Genomic DNA, 20,734 nt, shown 5'->3' on the forward strand with positions numbered 1-20,734 from the left:
CAGTAAGTGAAAAGAAACCCTGGGTTTACACTTTGATTGTCAATTGAAAATAATAATTATTCAATAGATAATGCAGAGTTTTAGTAAGAACACCCTTTGCCTTGATTTAAAAAAACACATCTTAAAACACACACACATATTCTGTCTAAGGACAGGCGACATGGATGAAGCGCTCCTCTGACTGTTCGCCTAGTAAGAGGCACTGCGCTGCTTGGAATGGAATAGAATGCCCATTCAACAGTGATCAGCGGTAAAGCTGTATGGACAGAGTGTGCGCTGGCTTTATGGTGATGAAACCCATTGAAATATTTGTAATTTCATGTTCCTTGTAAAATACGGGTATTTATACCATTGCATTCTTCTAAACGTGATATGCACGCGCACTCAAACTACAAAAGAGCCAAACTCAACCAGTACATATGTATGTTATGCACATAAAAGAGCATTCATTGGGATTCATTGGAGCCAGAGAAAGGGCGCTTCCAGAGTGCAGTTTCTAGACCTGCCCAGTCCTGCAATGCGGGTTGTTTCAAAGGCATCCCTGCCCTCGGCTGCCACGGTCAGTGTGTGGTCTGTACCACAAGGGTGGCACTGGGCCAGCCCAATGAGCGCTGACACCAAGCCCTGCGAGCCATCTGATTCTACCTGCTTTGAATTTCTCGCCCTAATGGGCAAGTGCGTAAAACACCCCTGGGAGGGTTCGCTGAGCGCCCCTCGGGGGCCCCTAGCGTAGGAGGACAACACAACACCACGAAACATGAGCCGGGCCCCCGGGCTTTGCGCTGGTCGGTGGGGCCAATTAATAAATTTCCAGGTGACCACCAGAGCCCACTTCCCCACTCGAAAACAATATGTGTTTGTCGCTTCTAATTGCCTCCATTAAAGACGGTAAAACAGCTGCACCCCGCCCCGTTGCAGCAGTGAAAGTGCATTATTTTATTAGGCTGTTATTGAATTGTAAATCGCGCGAGATTGGCCCGATTGTGGAGAGTGGCTCTCGGTGAGATCTCGCCACGGCCTGATCGCTTTCTGTCCACGCGATAGATTGGCAATGCGTCGACTTACTTCTGCGTCATTTCCTCTGCCGTAACGCAGCAATGACCACCTTGATTAAAAGATACCTGATTATTATCAAAAGCTGCATTTTTAAATAACAACAGAAACAATGTTTACGGAAAACAAAAACAAAGGGTGGGCTGGGAGAAGTACAAGGCAGCGAAGGAACCATACCCTCGGTTTCTCATCCGCCCACCATTACCGCCGACGAAAGTCGGTGTTAATTTGAACTGCAGCTTCTCGTGTCATTGCATTTCGAGAAGACCGCCCATCCTTACTTGTGGACATTGAAAGAATTAGATGTGAATTGGCCCTCCCTGCACATCCCGATCAGAGTCAAGAATTATACCTGCACTGATTCAAATACATCATTTTTAAAATATTTGTATTTAGAAATTCTTCCAATGCTTGGCACGTGTTTCAGAGTCACAGCTCGTTTTTACTTTACTTACGTGTCATAGTTGTCCCTGAATCCTTTTGCAAACGGGTTGTGATCGATTTTCAATTGTGTAATCTGCCCAAAAAAATAATAATGAGATATGTCAATGCACGCTCTAAATATGACTGCAGAGTTGTGCATGCAAATTAAGTCACCGAGAAAACACATAAAGAAAAAATAACTTCGTGCAGCATCGACCATAATCAAAGCAGATCGATAGATAGATCGATAGATAGATAGATAGATAGATAGATAGATAGATAGATAGATAGATAGATAGATAGATATTTATTCAACACTATCACTACAGGTCCTTACAGCTGGCGCAGGGCACGCTGTATAAATACGGTTCAAATAAATCATTTAAAAAAGTGAAAGAAACCACGCCATTTTTTATATTTTATTTTCGCGTTCTGACAAAATATTACAAGAGAAACAGACACGAAATCTACCTATCTTTCTATTTATCTATCTGTTTATTTATGTGTTTCCGAAAATGGTACAATATCGCTTCCATTCACATTGAAATGAATGTATATGTTTATTGAATGTGTGCACGCGCACACCCACACCATAGCAGCGAAAATCCATTAGGCCCAATGTGCGCCTGCTACGAAAACTGGCCCTTCCCTCTACTCAACAATGAGTATAAACGCATCTTACACTGTGTCATTCGTTGACGTCCACAATAACATTTCTGGCTTTTTTTCTGATACACAGTAGTAATGGTCATGGGGTGGCGTCACTCCCTCACTCCCATGTATTACGGATTAGGAGTTGAATAAAACCAAACATACTGGAATTAATAACTTGCGGATTAAAGCCCAATGTCATGCTCCCTTGAGGATTTGGGGTCCGAGTTGACACACGGCAATGCATTCGCAAACAGGGAACGTTCCTCGGCTCTAGCGAGTTGTGGAACATTAGAAAATCATTAAACAAAATCCGGGCGCTTTACTATCTGAGGACAAAGAGCTGCGCAGGCTTCTGCGCCCGCTTTTGGGCTGGAGTGAAAGGAACAAAGGGTGCTGGTTTGATGTATTATTTTTTTTACCAGCTTTAGTTTATTTGGTTGACAGAACAGCTCAGATCTTCTGGCGTATATCAATATTTTACGTCACAAAATGTAAACGGCTCGCTGTGCATATCAAGGGGGCTGTGACTGTAGATAAGAGTGGGGTATTATTGTTTTTTTTTTTTAATACGTGTTTTATTATACCATGTTTATTTTTAATTTTCATTAAAGGTGGCAGTACTGAAGGCCTGCCCGGTACTATCTCTGTAACAAACGATGTATGTGGGAACAGAAGCGCCTCAAGGCCCCATGTTCCGTAATAGCGCTTAGATGCCTCCAAATCCTGCACTGATTAGATTGCACTGCCGAGGCCAGATTAGGTAGATCGCCCATATGATGGTATAATTTGACACCAACATTTCCCCCACCTGTGTTGCGGCGACGACTGCTTGGTGTTGTGTGGGAGTATCGCAGGGCCGGCGCTGTCTTGCTTGGAGGCTGTAGGCCCCGCGGAATCAATAAGAAACACACACAGGTTGGTCACTGATGTAGGGATGGGCTTCGAGAGCTCCCGACCCCTTGTATTTATACCCGCGCACAGCCGTAGGATTGCGTGCGTGCGTGCACACCGTAGGGTCAGGGGTCATATTACAGAGTTGATTGGTTCGCTATAGTTTGCACAGGTCTCTTTAACTTTCTTTGTGAGTGTTCGCTGCAGTGCTATCCTTCAATGTGGGTCTAAGATCACGCCAGCTTGGGTTGGTACCTCCCCCCCCCCCCCCCCCCCGAAGCCCGTTCTTTTTTCTGTTTTTGTGTGTGTTGTGATTGCGCCTTGCATGGTTGCACTCTGGTGTGATAGCTCCTAGCAGGCCTTGCTCGATTTACCCTGCAGGCGCATGTGCTCTCGCCAGCCTCCAGTCCTTAGTCCTCTGATAATTCACCACCGGACCTAGTCTGGTTGCCTTTTTTGTATGCCAGCTCCTGAAATGCTGCAGGTTGTGCTGCGGTGTGCTCTCTCCTAGCAGCGCCGTGTTTTAGATATTATTGTGTTATAGCTTCTTGTGGTTGCCAGTTCTAGTTGTGTTTTTAATGCGATGGCTCCTTGAGGCCCCCGCCTCCGGTTGATTTGTGGGGTGATTTGGTCCTCACCGCCTCTGTTCTGGTTGTGTCAGTGTGATAGTTGCTCCCGTTGCTCTTGTCGTCGTGAACGCTAGTAAAAGCTGGTCACGCTGTCGTGATCGCGCCTAGCAGTCCCCGTTCTGGGCGCACTATAAAGGGCTAGCTTGCACCAGTATCATGTTTTGGTTGTTTTATTACAAGTTAGCTCCTACCGGATCTCTTCTGCTCGCACTGTAGCGCAATAGCTCCTCGGACCTACTCTGTTTAGCTAGTCTGTGTTATAGCTCCTAGCAGCCCCTGTTGCGGCTGCCCTGAAGAAGAATAGCTATTAGAGGTTGTGCTATCAGCATGAAAGCCCTTAGCTGGCCCATTCTGGTCGCACTGTAGTGCAATAGCTCCTAGAGGGGCACTGCTCGGTTTAGCTTGCCAGTGTGACAGCTCCTCGACGCCACGTTCTGGTCGCACCCACCAACTTCCGGGTTTTAAGCCTGCCGTCTGCTGGACCTGCCAGGAGCTGTAGGCGCGCCTGCCAGTCAACGAGTTGGTGAATTCAATATTTAGAGTCCGGAGCCATATTAAGACGCCTTGTTTTTGTTTTTGATCCAAAATGGCTCTGATGGCGGTACACATTTTTTTTCTCCATGAGACATACTTTGGGATGCCTCTCATCGTGTTAAAACAATATATCATTAGGCAAACGGCAGAGACTCGTTAACAAAGCCATTCCTGGGAGATTGGAAAGGGTGGGGGTGAAATGGGGAGTCACCGAAACGTTTTCAGCATCCTTCGCTGTCATGGCCCACCCCTAGCAGAATATTTCCCAGCACGACTTCTGCGGATACATATTATACAGGAAACACAGCTTGTAAGTGGAAGAGACCGTGCTTCCTCACACGCATATTTAGTACTATATTTGAACATCCCAGGCAGCCCGGAGCCTAGGAAATGTCTGGAAGGTTGGTGCAGGGTCAGTCACACGACCGGCTTGTCAGCATGCCTCGGGGCACATCAGAGGCCTCACAGGGAATGCCGTTCCCCCTACAGTATATGCACCTTTGGGCTCAGGAGCTCAGACCGATTAGTGCAGTGGGTGCCGCTGTTCGGGGGCCAGCTGTGCTCATCGGACATGACGTGCTGCTGTCCAGAGTACCTTCGCCCAGCGGACAACGGCGTGCTCCTGGCCGGGGTGCCCCTCGTGCTCAGCGGGCTGTGTGTGCTATTGGGTGGTGTGCCTCCCTGTGCTCAGTGGGACGTGAGTGCTGTTGGCTGGGGGGTGGGGGGGGGGGGGGTGCCACTCCTGGTCAGCGGGCTGTGGGTGCTGCTGGCCGGAATGTCCCTCGTGCTCAGTGGACTGTGGATGCAGCTGGCCGGTGTGCGCCTTGTGTCCAGCGGCCTGTGGGTGCTGTTGGCCGGGCTGCTCTCTGTGCCCAGCCCCGGGGCGCTAGCAGCTCAGAAGGGCTTGGGAACAGCAAGGCGCGATGTACAGCAAGACATGGGGTACAGCAAGGCATCGTGCTTACGTCAGTGTTCTGGTAGGCGGTGACGGCGATGAACTGCGTCTCGGGGAAGGTAAAGGTCTGCACTCGGCCGGGCTGACTCGTGTCCTCCGTGCCGTCCTCGTTTACCTCCACCACGTGCAGCCGCGGCTGGTACTTGTGCAGGGACTGCAGGACCACCATCTGGAGAAGCAGCGGGGGGACAGAGAGAGAGAGGAGAGCAATTACATCAGGCAAGGACACGCGTCAGGTACAGCAAGAGAAAATCACAGAAGACCAGCATCAATGACAGCACCACGGACAGGCCTTGTAGAGAAAAGCAACGAACAAAGCAAGGACGTTAGGGCCTCCAAGGACCTCCAGCACTCAGCATCTGCTCAGAGAAAGGCAGCACCTCTGCCAACGCCGGCGACAGCACCACTGGTAGCACGAGGGGCAGTGCCACACGGAGCTCCACAGACAGAACCACAAACACCACCAGATGTAGCAGGTGGGATGGTACCATAAACAGCACCGTGGACACACCAAGTGTCAACCACCGGTTGTAATACCAGGAAGAGAAAAAAAGAGCAATACTGTGGAAAACGCCACAGACAGCCCCACTAGCAGCACAAGGGGGAGCACCATGCACACCACTACAGAGAGCACCCACTGCACCACAATGGTCAGCACCGCACACAACACCACAGACCGATTTAAACACCAAGGCCAGAACCCCCAGACAGTACCATGGACAGCACCACTTAAAGTACCAAGTGTTACACTGGGGACAGCACCATAGAGAGCGCCACTTGTAACACATAGGAAACAGCACCACAGACAGCACCCCTTGGAGCACTGGGAACAGCACCACAGACAGCACCTGAAGTAACACCGGGGACAGAACTAAAGCGTGTACCACTTGTAACACTGGGGACAGCACCACAGAGATCACCACTTGTAACACAGGACACAGCACCATAGACAGCACCTCTTGTAACACTTGGAACAGCAACACAGACAGCACCTGTCGTAACATCGGGGACAGCACCACAGACAGCATCACTTGTAACACCGAGGAAAGCAATACACAATGCACCACTTTTAGCACATGGGGCAGTTTGAACGGACTGTGCATGGGTCAGCACCAATGAGAGCGCCCCGTAGATGCAGGAAAAGATCAACGAGTTGTACGCTAGTGCATTACAGGATCTTTACTACAGCAGCATCTGCACGGAGAAGAGCAGCGATGCTAGCAACACGAACAACAGCACCACTGGCAGTACGAGAGACAGCACCATTCAAAGCACCACAGACCGACCCACTGTATTTTTAGAGACAACATCACGAACTACACTGCAGACAGCTCCGCACACAGCACCCACGGCTACCAGGGAGAGCACAAAAGACAGCCCCACACACGGCACCCGAAGCAGCACTAAATGTAACACAGTAGACAGCGCCACAGACAGTACCATGACAGAATTACAAGGCGCACCAATCAAAATAGCGCGGGCAGTGGGAACGATAACTCCAAAAGCAGCAGGAGGGACAGGACCAAGGACAGCGACACTCGCAGCGGCAGAGACAGTGTTAAGGGCAGCGCTAGGGACAGCAAGCGATGACAGTATGTAATGGACGAGGGAAGCGCGCATACCCGACCTCGCATCAAGAGGAGATGGGGTTAACAGCACTCTGTGCAACAGAGGCTTTGTCAGCATCACTGGGCGCGGGGCGCAACTACGAGTACCACACGAAGCGTGGAGAGCAAAGAGCGTGCACTGGGGGTACAATTCCACTAACAGACCCACGAGAGGGGCAAGCGCAATCACACAGGCACTTCAGAAAGAAGTGCAAAAACAGCGTCAGTGTCATGAGGGGTGGAAAGGACAGCACCTAAATAAGACTAGTACTGCTCCAGGCTCAGAAAGCTAGGAATTCAAAGCCGTGCCCTGAACATGCATGCTCAATAACAAAGTCTGTTAACGTGTACGTTCAGTACCAGGGCCACCTAACGTGCGGGTTCAGCACCACGGACAGCGAAAATGTACTTTCGGCACTAGGGACAGCGGAAGTGGTCGTTCAGTACCAGAGAGAGCTGCCGTGCGGGTTCAGCCACCGACAACTGAGATGCAGGTTCAGCACCACGGACAGCGTAGACGCTAGACTCGCGCCTCGGGTAATGAAAGTTTAATTTCAGTACCAAGGACAGTTAAAGTTAAAGTACGGTACCAAGATCAATTAGAGTGGAGGTTCAGTACCATACACCGTGAAAGTGCAGAATCAGATCCACGGATAGTGAAATTAAAGACTCAGCAGCACCACAAGCAGTGAACTCGTCTTTTCAGCACCGTGGACAGTGGTGCTGTCTCAGTACCATGGACATTGAAGGAGCCGCTTCAAAACCACAAGCAAGTGAGGAGCCAAGGCACATACGCAAATTCCGTGCCACGGAGAGTGACTACACCGGCCCGGAGCCACGGGCGGTAAAAGTGCATGTTCAGCACCGGACACTTAAAGTTCCGGCTCATCCCCAGAGACAGGGGAAGTAGAAGCAAGGCCCCATGGACAAAGGCTGTGCAGAATTGGGGCTGTGAGCAATAACTGGTATAGCCTGAGGTTCACGGACTGTAAAAATACAGGATAAAAGCCAGTAGCGTATCGAGGATGCCATTGGCCCTGTTGCAAGAAAGCAAAATAAACCTTGTGACTTTTTTTGATGCAATAAAATATAGCACTTATCACGGTACAGTGGTACCTTCGGGGATCTGGGCCCCGGATCCACTAAACCTGCTAAATTTGCTAGCTACGCCCGTGATCATAGCCAGAGCGCCCGGGGTGTTCTACGCGTGTCATGCCGCATCTTATCATACTTGGGATCTGCGTTGGCGAGAATATAAACTACTTTTTTTTAAAGTTTAGCGTACTATGTATATGCCTTTTGTTTAAATCGAGGGTCGTTTACATCTCGCCGCTTGTAATTCATTAAAAGGGGGAAATTCGACCAGAACGAGCGCTGCTGGGTTCTGTTCATTCTTGCCAACTATAGCGCCTTGACTCTGCTGCGCTAGCGCACGCTGTGCGCTCTCACTCACCTGCCCGTTGTTGTTCGACGCCCCCTTGTTGTTGGTCAGCTTGAGCTTCCCGAAGGAGATCTCCTGCCTCATCCAATGGGCTCCAGTGTTGGGAGAGTCGGGGTGCATGTACACTCGGTTCCCTGGAAGAGAAAGAGACAGTCCGTGAGGCGGCGTCGGGCGTCGGGCGCGATTCCCAGGGCGACGCCTCGGCCTTTCATTAAAATCTGTTTTGCAGCAGCTCCGAGCTCCCAGTTTCACATCATCTGTCGGGTGTCGCGGAGAAGAAAAGGCAGCCAGGCCGGCCCAGAAAGGCCTCAATTAATGCTTCTCACCTTGGTACGTGCGAGGAGAAGGTGTTAATTGGAGGCACTTGCCTTGCACATTGGTGTCCGCTTTGCCGCAAGGAACCCACTTCCCGCCCTGAAACCTCCAGTGGTTCGGGTCGGCCAGGATCACGTCCACGAATATGTTGTAGTGAGCCGTGGGGTCCAGGCCCGAGATGTTGAAGCTCAAAAACGGGAACATGCGCCTGCGAAAAACAAATATAAAATACTGAAATTATAAAGAAACAAACAGAACCATTAGAACATTGAAGAATTTCAGGGTTATATGCTTGCGGTGAAACAGAATTTGCCTCAAAATGACAAGGCATGAAATGCTTTAGAATATGTTGTAGAGGAAGGTCAGGTGTTGAAAAGGAGGCAGTATATATAAAAGGCGCTGTGTGTGAGCAGCCATCCAAACTCTCTTTCTCTTACCTCAGAGGGAAATTCCCTAAATTTAGAATCGTGCTTCATCTACACGGGCATTACTTTATCGCCAATTAAAACGTCCCCCAATGAAATGCAAAGGAAAATCCCAGTAACAGAAAACTATACCTCCCTTTTGCATTTTTCGCGAGGTTGGCGCGCCTAAAAACAGAGGGTGACAGAAAAGACACGTTCGTTACCTCCTCTGAAAGAACTCAGTGGATAACACCAGGTGCACCCCCCTCCCCCCCCCCTCCCCCTCACGCCGCCCGAGACCCCAGCGCACAGCTAGGAGGTACCCGCGGAGTCACAGCTTGGTAAAAAGTGCCTGGTGGGGCACCACACCTGGACGCCCCTCTCGGCCATTGCCCTCTGTGTCCTGGGCTTCACCTGCACTAAGGAAGGTATGGATTCTCGGACGTGGATCATCTTGCCGCCTTCTCCTTCCTCAGCAGTCAAACATACCTATGGGTTCCTGACGATCATCATACAGACTGTATTTGCCCTGGGTATAGTTTAACCCCTAATGACTTCAAATTGGGCCTACGTGCATGCCAGTAGCGTTAGCAATGTTGGTAGAAACTACCGCCAAAGACCACTTGACTGCGTTCTACAAATTAAAAAAAAAATGTATTTCGCAGGTCCGACTTCTACAAATGGTCATTTAGCAAAAAACGCCCCAAGCTGTTCAATAATTCTATGTACGCCTAAGAAGCCCGCGTGCCCGTACTGGGTTCGCTTGTATCTCCATAAATTGCGCAGCCCAGTGCCAAGGAATTCCACGCTGGGGCCAGCCGGCGAGTCCAGGCAGAGGAGTCTCGGTGCAGCCGAATCTGGCGAGAACTGCGCGAACCGGGCAAACACCGGTTCCGCCCGCAAGTGCAGCGGGCGCCTGCTTGGAATCCTGAACGGGGCTGGACTGGCCATCCGGGCACCGTGGCATTCCTACGGTGGGTACAAGGCTAGAGTCTGCTCTAGAGCCAGGAGAGTTCATCCAAACCCCTCGCTTTCTCCTCTCAATGGCAGAGCTGCATTTGGTTGGGGCTGATGATAACTTTCTTATCCTCGCTGGTTTTTGTTCCGAGTTCTGCCATGCCTGCACCCAGATATCTCACGCTTAGAAAATGCTTCTCGAGCGTTCAGAGATAACTTGCAGCAGCACATTTGTTAGTCAGAATTAAAAAAAAAAGTTTCACCAGAAAAGGAGAGAAAATAAACATAATTATTCATGCAAAGAAGGTCTCTACATTAGGTCGATCCATAAGATTTGTTGACACTTGTGTGTTACAGAGGTGGCAGGCAAAATAGTCTAGGCTGCCCTAATAAAGGCAACACTGCTGAAAAGACGTGTGTTTTTCTGGCTTTAAAAGAAGTCTGAAATCCACTGCCCCGTTCGTGCGAAATATTTGCGCTGCGTTCAGATTGCTACCCCTGAAGCTCATCAGTGAGATCCTTCGCTTGGTCTGTGCAATGCATTTATAAAAATAGTAAACATACTGCTAATGTGCTGTAAAGATGAAATTACTAAAAACAAAAAAACTCAGGGGCATTTTAACTGCAAGAAAAAAGTTGGAGGCTATTGCGATAGAAGGGAAAAGTTGAGGTTGGAGCAGACGTCACTGTGCGGGGCCGGGAGTGGAGAGCGCAGACTCCCTGCACCGTCCGAGCTCCCGTACCTCACACCGCGCTGCATATGCTCCCGCCCCACTCACCTACCTCGGTGAGATCCCGCTGGCCCTTGTCCCTGATAGCCTACAACACCCAGAACGTGGCGCTACTCTTCTGCCCGCACCACTCTCCTGCATGGCGCACACCGGAAGCTCCACTCTAACACCCCACAAAGACCCCAGCTCCACTCGAATACACCACACAAACACCAGATGGGCGCTCCTGCCACTCACTGACCAAAGGCTCCACTCTAAAGCCCCCCAAATGCCCCAACGTCATTCTAATACCCCACACAAACACCAGATCCGCGCTCCTGCCACGCACTGACCAGAGGCTTCAATTTAATATCTCACAAATACCCCATCTCCATTCTAGTACCCCACACAAACCCCCATATCCGCTTCGCTCTGACACCCCTCACAAACCACAGCACCACTCTTCTGAGACTGCCCTTTACCGCAGAGACATCCAGCTCGGCTCTTATGCCCCGTTCTACAGACCCCACTGCCCTACCCTGTACATGTGGGTCCCCTCTCCTACTCCGCACAGAGTTAATGCTCCACTCCCCTGCGCCATGGAGGACCCATGCAGAACCCATGCTCTATTCCACTACCCATACATACCTCATGCTCCACTCGCCAGCCTGTACAGACACCATGGTTCACTCCCTAGCCCCCACGGTTCACTCCCCAGACCGCCCAGACCCTATGCTTCTCCCCTGCCCCCCTGTCCCCGGCCCGCTCACCTGCCCTGCTTGGTGATGATCATCTCCGTCTGGTGCCGGTGAAACTTGAGCCAGAGCGGCCGGTTGCAAAGGTAGACCTGCGCCTTGCCCGGCACCAGCCCGGGCTGCGAGAGCTGGTAAAAGGGCGCGCCCTGGTACGAGTGGCCGTACTGCTGGCTGTAAGGGTAACCGGGTGCCGGGTAGCCCTGTCCCGAGGCGCCGCTCAGTAGCCCGTTGTAGGCACCGTTGGTGATGACCGGGTGGTGCGCCATGTAACGGCCGGGGCTGGCGAGGGAGAAGGCCGGGTGGGCGGGCCCGTGCTGCCCGGGGTAAGAGAACATGCTGCCGGCTGTGGCGGCGGAGGCGGGCTGCGGCTGGCTGGGCTGAGGCAAGAGATAGCGCTCTGCCGCAGCCCCATCGAAGCTGTGACGAGTCTCAGAGCCCCCGTCCGGGGTGGGGGACAGCTTGCTCCTGTGCGCGTCCCCTGGCGCCTCCTTGGAGTCAGAGAAACTGCCCGCCTCGGGGTGGGGATTCGACAGCCCCCTGGCCATTTTTTTCAGAGGTGAGGCTCGCTCCAGGCTGTCAGTGGCCGAGATGAGGGGGTGCTCGTGCAGGGCGAGCTCGGACCCGCCCGGGTGGGGGTACCCACCGCCCACATTCAGGAATTTCTTGGAGAGCATGATAGAGGGGGAGAGGCAATGCTCCAGCTGCATGGCTCTGCACCGGCCAGACCCGCCCCTCCTGGGCCGCGGATCCCTCCGCCGGCTCCGGGTGCGAGCGCAGCCTGCGAGCTCCGATCACTTTCCAGGGAGAACAGCCGCCGCTCACCCGCCTGACACAGTCCGCTCCTCACACAGCACTTTTGATCCTACTGCCGGCGCCGCCAATGAAACAGCGCTCGTCATTGGTCGCTGCCGACAGTAATTTAATTAGATCGACATTAATTAGGATAATCACCTGGCTCCTGGGCGCTGGGTAGCAGGTTGCACGAGATGGTTTTATTGTGAGCTAGGGGTCGGGGGCGTTCCACATCGTGCCTTAAGTCCTCGACAACCTTTAAACTTTATTTGTAATTGTTCGAGATAATTAATCGTTACGCACCGCGCAGTGTCAAAGACGCTCGTTCATCGCTAACTTGGGCCGTGTTTTACACGATGTTAACGCTTGTTCCAAGCGATGTATTCAACTTACAGAGGCAAGCAAGCTGATCGCTGTATGTAACGCCTTCACATTACAACTACCAGGAATGTTCACCCCTTCCTTTTCCAACCACCATTGCAGCTCGAAACACGATTTTGGTTAATGTTGCACCGTGAAAACCTTCAATGCACCACCCTCTGCGGGTCTTTTAAATCATTGTTTAGCAACTGAACAGAACTGGTTTGTTGATTTGCGCCGGTGCTTACCGGTTCTCCCAGAATACACATTGCATCCGCATGTAATAAACATTTTCAGCGTTATGCAGTTACATACGATAATTTGATTTATTCCTGTTTCATTGTCATCCTTCGTACTCACACCAAAACACTAGCGTGTCACCTGAAATGTGCATGCCTGTGTGTGCCACAGCATTCTGTGCAGGAGGCCTGCGCCTTCCAGGGCGCTCGCACGGGGGGCCCCGTTCACTCTCCTACAACGCAGGGCCCCTCACAGGGTCTGCGAGCTTCAGGTGTGTAGCACTAAAGAGCACGCTCATTCCCCCATTCTTACGTGCTATTCATTGCCACGGCCTGTCATTGCAGGGTATTTTTAGCAGGCAAGCCTTCCTTGAGGTGCCTGCGCCCCTGCCTGCTCGCACTGCTCTGTGGTGGGCTTTCCCACATGCACCTAAACCCCCGATGCTAGTGAAAGGGAAGCAGGAAGTGGGAGGGTCTCACTACAGGCCGCCTCTTAGCGCTGCTCGGGGTTTGCCATCTCGGGGCCCTGTTTATTTATCGCTGTAATTCGGCAACTGGACGCGAAATTGATTGATGGAATCCATGGGATGTGTTTTGAAATATGATATTATTCAGCAAGGTTGCCATGTTATTCTTTTAACAGCGCCGAGAGGCTAAATTCGCACATAAGGCGCTATATCAATCAGCGTGCAGTAGACACCGGTCCAGCCGGCCGGAGGTCTGGCGGTTTGCTGTTACATTGTGCGGTTGGTGGGACTGTGCTTTAGTCGCCGATGGTGGGGTGGTCAGTGAAGAGAGGGACCCGGGGTGTGCAACATCGCGCCGCCACAGCGCTCAAGGGCTGTATTTGCCGAATGTTTGCGCTTTAAAATTATGGTTTGTGTGCCCAGGTCGTTAGATAACCTATCACAACTGAGGTTGGTGCTTTGATCCCACATTAAGCACTAGAAGACGGCAATGGCGACGGGGCTATAGTTTACACTCAGCAACAAGTGCAGGGGTTTTACGTAACAATGTTGCCACACCTGCTTCCACAGCACGCACAGGAAAGGGCAGTGGATATATTAGAGTAGAGGTGCTGGTTCCGTCACGAACAGTCAGCTATGTCATTGTTTTGGGTAGAGTGGCCTAGCTAGGCCACCGTAGGCCGCAATGCGAGCAAAAACGTGATCCTCCCTGTGCCAGCTTGCAATGGAAAACAGCCACAAATGAAGATGTTGAAGCCCCCTCGCCCACCCGGGCCCCTGTGTAACTGCGCCTGCTGCACTATTGATAGCTACGCCCGTTGGTGTAGGGGAGGGGGATTGGGTCCAGAGATTGCCCTGAAAGCGCATGCAGTGAACCGGATATCCGCCACGCTTGCCACCTTCTGGAAGTATTCATCCACTCGCCCGTGACCATCGTTGCCCGTTGTACCTAGGTACCACTGAAACATGCCCAACTGGCGACCGGGGTGCCATCGCCCACTGTCACCGTTGGCAAGCTCCCTGGCGCTAACAGCGCATGTACCGGTCCTACAAGTCAGTTTTGCGTTCTTAGTAATATTCTGTGGTTTATGGAACTTTATCGCTGAAGTCTCACAGTTATTATTTTTATTCTAATCAGCGCCATCGGATAGCTGAAAGGCTGGCTTAATCTGTCGGGACTCGAACCCGTGACTCTCAGCGGCATGCACAGATCTCTGTGTGAGTCGAATTGGCATTTAGGAATAGTCTTTCTGCCTGTCGCAGGGAGATCTGTTTATACATCTCTGTTCACGTGGAGGTTTACCTCGGAGTGGCAACCATACCTGATGGTAATCCAGGTGTGCCGGGCGCAGGACTCAGAATTTCATCCTCCCCTTGGGCGTGGCGCTGCCCCTCCAAGAGAAGCCGATTATTTAGCTGTAGGACAGACTGAGCTGGAAGCCGCTGCCATCGCCAAGTGCGGAGCCGTAGAGCTCTTTCTATTCAGAACCCCTCACATCCTACGTGTATGTACGGAGCCGGTGACAGGCACTATACGGGCTGTGAGCTCAGGTTCCAGTACCCCGGGGGTGCCACCGAGCCCGTGCTGCAGCCGCGGAGTCTGCAGTACCACACCGAGCAGCCTGGTGCGTTCTCCCGTCACCATCCAGGCCTTTGTAGCTTTGGAAACCTGCTGCTCCGCTCCACCCGGACGTCAAGGCCAAGTGCGAATCACGAACTGACAATTACAGGCACTCGCGTGATTTGAAAATAAAGCTAACCGAAGGATTGTAGATTTTCACCCACTGTGCTGTGTACCTGCTTGGGAAGCACTAGTTAGGGCACTGATGTCTGTCCGAAACAAATCAATTTTTAATAAAAATGAACACACGTTTGCAGAAAGAAGGAGTAGCTTTTATAAGTTAAATGTGGTAAAATGTGTCAGATTAATTCAATTGGAAGTTAAAGAAATGTCCTAATTTATTCAATATGACGCCATTTACCATATGGTGCCACAGCGTTCTAGCCTTTGAATTTCCCACCTATTGTAGTAGGGACTCCTGTTCTTCCGAATTTACATTTATTAAGAACAAGGATTGCAGAAGGAAAGTGAGTACCGTACGCACATTTTAAAATATACAATTAAGTCATGAGAACTCAACACAATAAAACTAATTAAAAAATGAACATAAAAGAAAAAATGTAATATAAAAAGGAAAAAAGAAAGAAAGGTAAGTGACAGACACATAAATCAAAATTGAGCAGGGCAATAAAACTCAAAAGGAAGGATGACGGAATTAATGTGCAAAAAAAATGCATCAGCAAAGGAGAACAGAGAAGGCCAATTTGTAAAATACGCAATATCAACATGCATCACGAAAACAAAAATCTAAAGAAACATAGACTACAATTAGAATGCAAAAGTTTTGAACATAAAAGAATAAAGAATGACAAATTCTAATATACATGAAATCAAAATGCAACAAGAAAAGGCAAAAGAAACATGGAATAAAATGGCAATACAAAAATACATAAAAGTAAAATAGAGAGGAAAATATATTGTAAATTACTGAAAATTAAAATTAAATGCAACATGAGAACACTATAAAGAACACAATTAAATTAAGAATGAAACCTGCAGCGGAGAATAAAGAATCTTAGGAAAATTCTTTACTGGACCAAACCCACTGTAATTCTAGATCAATCCGACCCAGTAACTGAGAGACACATGGCATCAGTAGATTCAGCGACACAGAAAAAACCGGAATATTTGCAGCAGCATAAACATAAAAATATTGGTTATTGAACCATTTCTGTCAATTGATCACCATGCAAGTACATTAATCTGAAACTGCTCTCTTGTATTGTTACATTTCTATTGTCTGGCCTTTCCATAGTAAAATAAAACGTCATAAAATACTCTTTCCAGTATCTAATTTTTGCATTGCTTGCAGTAGGTGGGAAGCCTCCCAGGCATTTAAATAATGATGCTATCAAAACTACAGAAAAAAGATCAACCATTGATTCAGCTGTCATCTTGAGCAAACGCATGCTTATTGTTTCCAGACAAACTTATGCAGTCGGAACAATAATTAAAGTGGACTTTGTAAAACATTCCCACCAGTAGCCCTGAATGGTGGAAAGCATAAGAAAGTATGAACAGAATCTGCTTTCTCTCTGCTGCACCTGGAACAAGAGACACGAAAGCACCAATCCTATATATGACGTTTTTAGGATTTAGTGTAAAGTAAATATCTTTTTAAAATATTTGAACTCGTGTTTAGATTCAACCACCTTCTGGTACACTTTTATCACTCAAATTACAACATTATTATGTGTAATGGGCACCCCAATTTCCTTTGAGCAACTGACATAGTTTGATCGCCATCATGGTAAAGGATGTGTATTAGTATTGAACATTAAATAGTTTTTGGTATTCTAAGACAACAGTCATTATTGACACACAGCCCCAGGCCTTTCATATCATGAAGGGTAGGAAATCCCTAATATGTTTACATTTAAAGCAACTAGATGATGGAAGCCGAATTTCCTTCGTAATTTCCGAAAAAAGATTGAATAATCCCTGTTAAGAAGAACCGTCCTCACCTGCATTCTAATTTCGGTGAGAGTGTGAAGCAGGGACATAGATCATACAAGTCAGTTTACACGTTTGTCTTCCTCTGTCTAGTGAGTTAGGAGGACTGGGCGTAATAGCCTTATTATTTATATCATGTGTTTACATGCTGCGGGCCATTAACAGTTGTTAATTGCCCGTGCCCTCATTACCTTCGGCTGATGTTCGTAATTAAAATGAACAGTGTTTAACACCCACTGCAGAGTGCATTTTCCACTGTCCACTCACTAGCCGGTAGTAATGTTTAATTATGAACGTGCAACATCCCTCCAGCCTTGTCATGTCTTACCAAACTAGGCAGCAATTTCTCAGAGTAGTAAATGTAATGTTCTTCGAGAATGGTGGTGGGGTGGACATGTTTTTGAGTAATCCTGGCTAAAGGCTGTGCATTGTCTTCATTGCGAAATGGCTGCCCAGTGGGTGGGTTGGATCTTTATTCAGTCCCCACATGCAGTAAGGGTTGGCTGCAGGATGTGTTGGTCACCAGCCGTTGGCCAGGCCCACTGCAAAATTACCAAAGGCCTAGCAAAATGGGGATTGGCAGCATTAGAGTTTGGTGCAGGGCCAGGTCATAGGCCAGCACCCCACCCTCCTCCCCTGCCACCCAACTCTTGATATCTATGCCTAAAGGTCATGCACAAAGGGGTTTGGCCAGGAACGGCCTGTGCAGATAAGAACGGTGGGGCGACGGGGCCGGGTTAGGGGGGTTTCGACAGACGACCCGAGGAAAATTAAATAAAGAATTAATTTTCCCTCATCAGCGTCTGCAAAAGTCCCCCCACCCGGCCCCACCGCCCCACCCCTCTAATCTGCCTCGGTCGCGACTGGGTTTAGCACAAAGTGAATTTGGAGCAGGTCAGGATCTGCACTCATCTCCCCCATACATGGCCCTTGGAGCATTTGGAATACCATAACTCATGCTTCCGCCATTCACTACTCATCACGCCCACACACATGACATGACTTATCTCTTTGTAAACTGCGCTACTTGCACCGTGACCTGCTAGCACCGCAATGAGCACCGACCCACTTCACACCGCAGCCCTGGTCTCACAGACGCCACTGTATGCCATAACTGAGCCGCTGCCTGCACCGCAACCTTAGGGCCCCGCATTACTGCACTTCGCACCACAGCCTGACGCCTGCTGACACCAGCGCTTCTGACTTCAACTGCACGGAGTTCGATCTGCAACATGTGTGACTTCAAAGGTCCAACAACTCCTGCCGACTATTAGATTTCAAGTTTTGAATTATATGTATGCTGATGATACTCAGTTGGCGGGGTAATCTTACAGAAAATCAAGACTCGCCCTAGTGCGGGCTACCAGAAGTGCTGTACACCATAAAGAGTGAGATGAATAGTAAATCAAACCCTTGCAAATCTGAGACCTTTCTTTTTTTCTTGAAAGTCAATTCATGGGCATCCCCCATTTAACACACATCAGTTGGCAGCTGGCTGAAAACCAGTGAAAGTAGTCGGAAATTTAAACATCCTAATGGACTCCAGAGTAGACTTTGATGCTCTGATTGGAGTATTGATACTAGTCTGTTTTTGCACCCTTTGAAGGTAAAACATATTTTTCCTTCCTATCTTTTTCTCAAACAATGACAGTTGCGAAAGTAATTGTACTGTCCTGTATGGATTTTGCAACACAATCTACATGGGGTTGCCCAAGAAAAACATCACCAAAGTACAAAGGATTTAGAGCACCATAGTGATACCAATTTTCAATCTTCATAAGTGTCTCAATTCTAAAACAGTTATGCTGGCTATCAGAACATAAACTGGTGCAATTCAAACAAGAACATATTGTGTACAAGTTATACAATTCAAACAGCTTCATCTTCTTGTGAAAAACATTTGCTAAGTATTCACCTTCTTGAAATCTGTGGTCTGAGTCGTAGGCCTTTTTGCTATTCATCAAAAACAACAAATTTGACGGCATATATTTTGGCATAGCTGCTACTAAGCTATGTAACCATAGCCTCTATCAATATGTTACAAACAACCTTACTCAGCTAAAAGTACGGCTATTCTCTCTATAATCCTGACTGAGCTTGCAATAGCGAAGCCCATGGTCTACTGAATCATGTCTCAATAACTCTGTTATTTGTGATAGTGTCCTTTGAGGGAGAATCAAGAGATTTATAGAAAGTGAATGTACTACTCTATAATACCTATTGAATAAGCAAATGATTAACAGGTTATCTATGTACATAAGATAAAGAAACATTTTCTTTGTCAAATGTACCAAGTTCTCACGGCCGGCCACATGCACCTCACACTAACCCATAGGAATATTAGCATAGCCCATTACAGTTCCTCATGAATGTTGATTTAATTAATCATTAAACAGAACAATGGTCTCACTCAGATACTATTTTATCATTCAGAAAATCTAGGTATGTTTATGCAGTCTTAATGATGTAACCTCTAAGTAGTGCTTGAAAGTATTAAATCGATCCTGATGCCATATAGTGGTATATATATCGAGACAAAACACTCAACGTCATCATTAGAAAATTGCTTTTTGACCTAACATCAATGATCTTACAACAAAGTATGTAGTATATCTCTCTAATATAATGAGCACATCTGAACCAGGAAAAGAAAAAAAACTGAGCAATGTAGGCAGAAGTGTTTTAAAGGGCCTGTCTAGTTTATTAATTGTATGTAATAAACACATGGAATCTTGGGATAATCATTTTTCAAGAACAGATATTCTGCTCTTTCAAAAAGCCCTTGCCCAAACAAGTATTTCAGTATGATAAGATATTTATGTTTGACCTCTGGATAGTCAGATTTTTACATACATGCATAAAATTCATTTCATTCTGTTGTTGACGCCTCTCACTACTTTACTTCTTACTGAGCCGTTGGACAATATTGCCCCTTTTGTCAAATGCCTTAATAACAGTATTACTTTCTCTTCAATGATGGCATTGTTTGTAAATAGCCTTGTATTTTTATTTGCTTTATAGGCAGCGCAAGGAGACTACGCCGCACTGCCTGTTCTTTCCTTTTTATGTGTAGAGCACGGAGTCCACTCCCACGCTTCCCAAACTACATTTAAAATATATTTCTATGGGCAGTGCAGGGAGTCCACTCCTGCACTGCCCAACCTGCCTTTAATAAATATTTCAATGAGCAGTCCAGGAAACCCATTCCCATGCTACCCAACTGCTTTTTAAAAATATTTTTGTTGGGCAGTGAGGGGAGTCCATCCCATGGGTAGTCCCATGGCTCCCACAGACCACTGGCTCCACTGCCAGCAAACTTTTTGGTGCTGGTAGGAGCCAGCATTTCAAATTTGCTCCCTAGTGGAAACAGCTTTTGTTTTTGTTCCCGGCAGGGACCAAACCTATTCCCTCCCTACCCGGTGGGAGCTTTTCTAATCCACCCAGGCAGAAACAGTGCAGGCTCCTTGCCCGCGCTCTGGCAGGGAGTGTTCAGGGGGTTGGCTCCATTGGACACCATAGATAGTTCCTGACTACCTTGGGGGCGTTACAGCCATTTTTTCTCTGTCACATTCCCACAAATCTATGGAAAATGCATGAGGATTTTGCATTTTGGGACCCCTTCCTTTTTCTCAGCCCCCACTTGATTGATCACCCCAAAACGTTTAATGAAAAGGCTTAACAAAAAAGAGCACTATTTTGGAAAGTTTCATGAAAACTCGTCAAACGGCATTAAAGTTACCAGTAAACCAAAAAAGGCATTTCTTATGGAAGTGCAGACCTATCTATAACTCACCACATAATGTTACATTGCAAGTAAAACAAAGTGCAAAAGTTATCATCCAAAACAATGAAACCAAACACACATGGGAAAATGAGCCCAAAATACAAACTAAAGTAACACCATCATCAAATTACCACAATTTTCATCCAACATATTAAAAATCATACGTTTCTGTCACAACAAAAAATTAGGG

General features: G+C 48.3%; 1 protein-coding gene across 1 annotated transcript in view; it reads right to left on the reverse strand.

Annotated features, from left to right (window-relative positions):
• The window catches only part of TBR1 (T-box brain transcription factor 1), a 77,756-nt gene extending 65,561 nt beyond the window's left edge, over positions 1-12,195 (reverse strand). Inside the window, exons 1-5 of the mRNA XM_085645443.1 lie at positions 11,344-12,195; positions 8,556-8,710; positions 8,200-8,321; positions 5,150-5,308; positions 1,509-1,570 (exon numbers count right to left, since the gene is read on the reverse strand). Coding sequence (XP_085501569.1) covers positions 1,509-1,570; positions 5,150-5,308; positions 8,200-8,321; positions 8,556-8,710; positions 11,344-12,035 — 1,190 coding nt within the window. The 5' untranslated portion in view covers positions 12,036-12,195. The remainder of the gene's footprint in view (positions 1-1,508; positions 1,571-5,149; positions 5,309-8,199; positions 8,322-8,555; positions 8,711-11,343) is intronic.
• Between the last annotated feature and the right edge of the window lie 8,539 nt (positions 12,196-20,734).

The sequence above is a fragment of the Triturus cristatus genome, chromosome 3_1 (genome assembly GCF_964204655.1).
Source record: "Triturus cristatus chromosome 3_1, aTriCri1.1, whole genome shotgun sequence".
NCBI classification, from domain to species: Eukaryota; Metazoa; Chordata; class Amphibia; order Caudata; family Salamandridae; genus Triturus; species Triturus cristatus.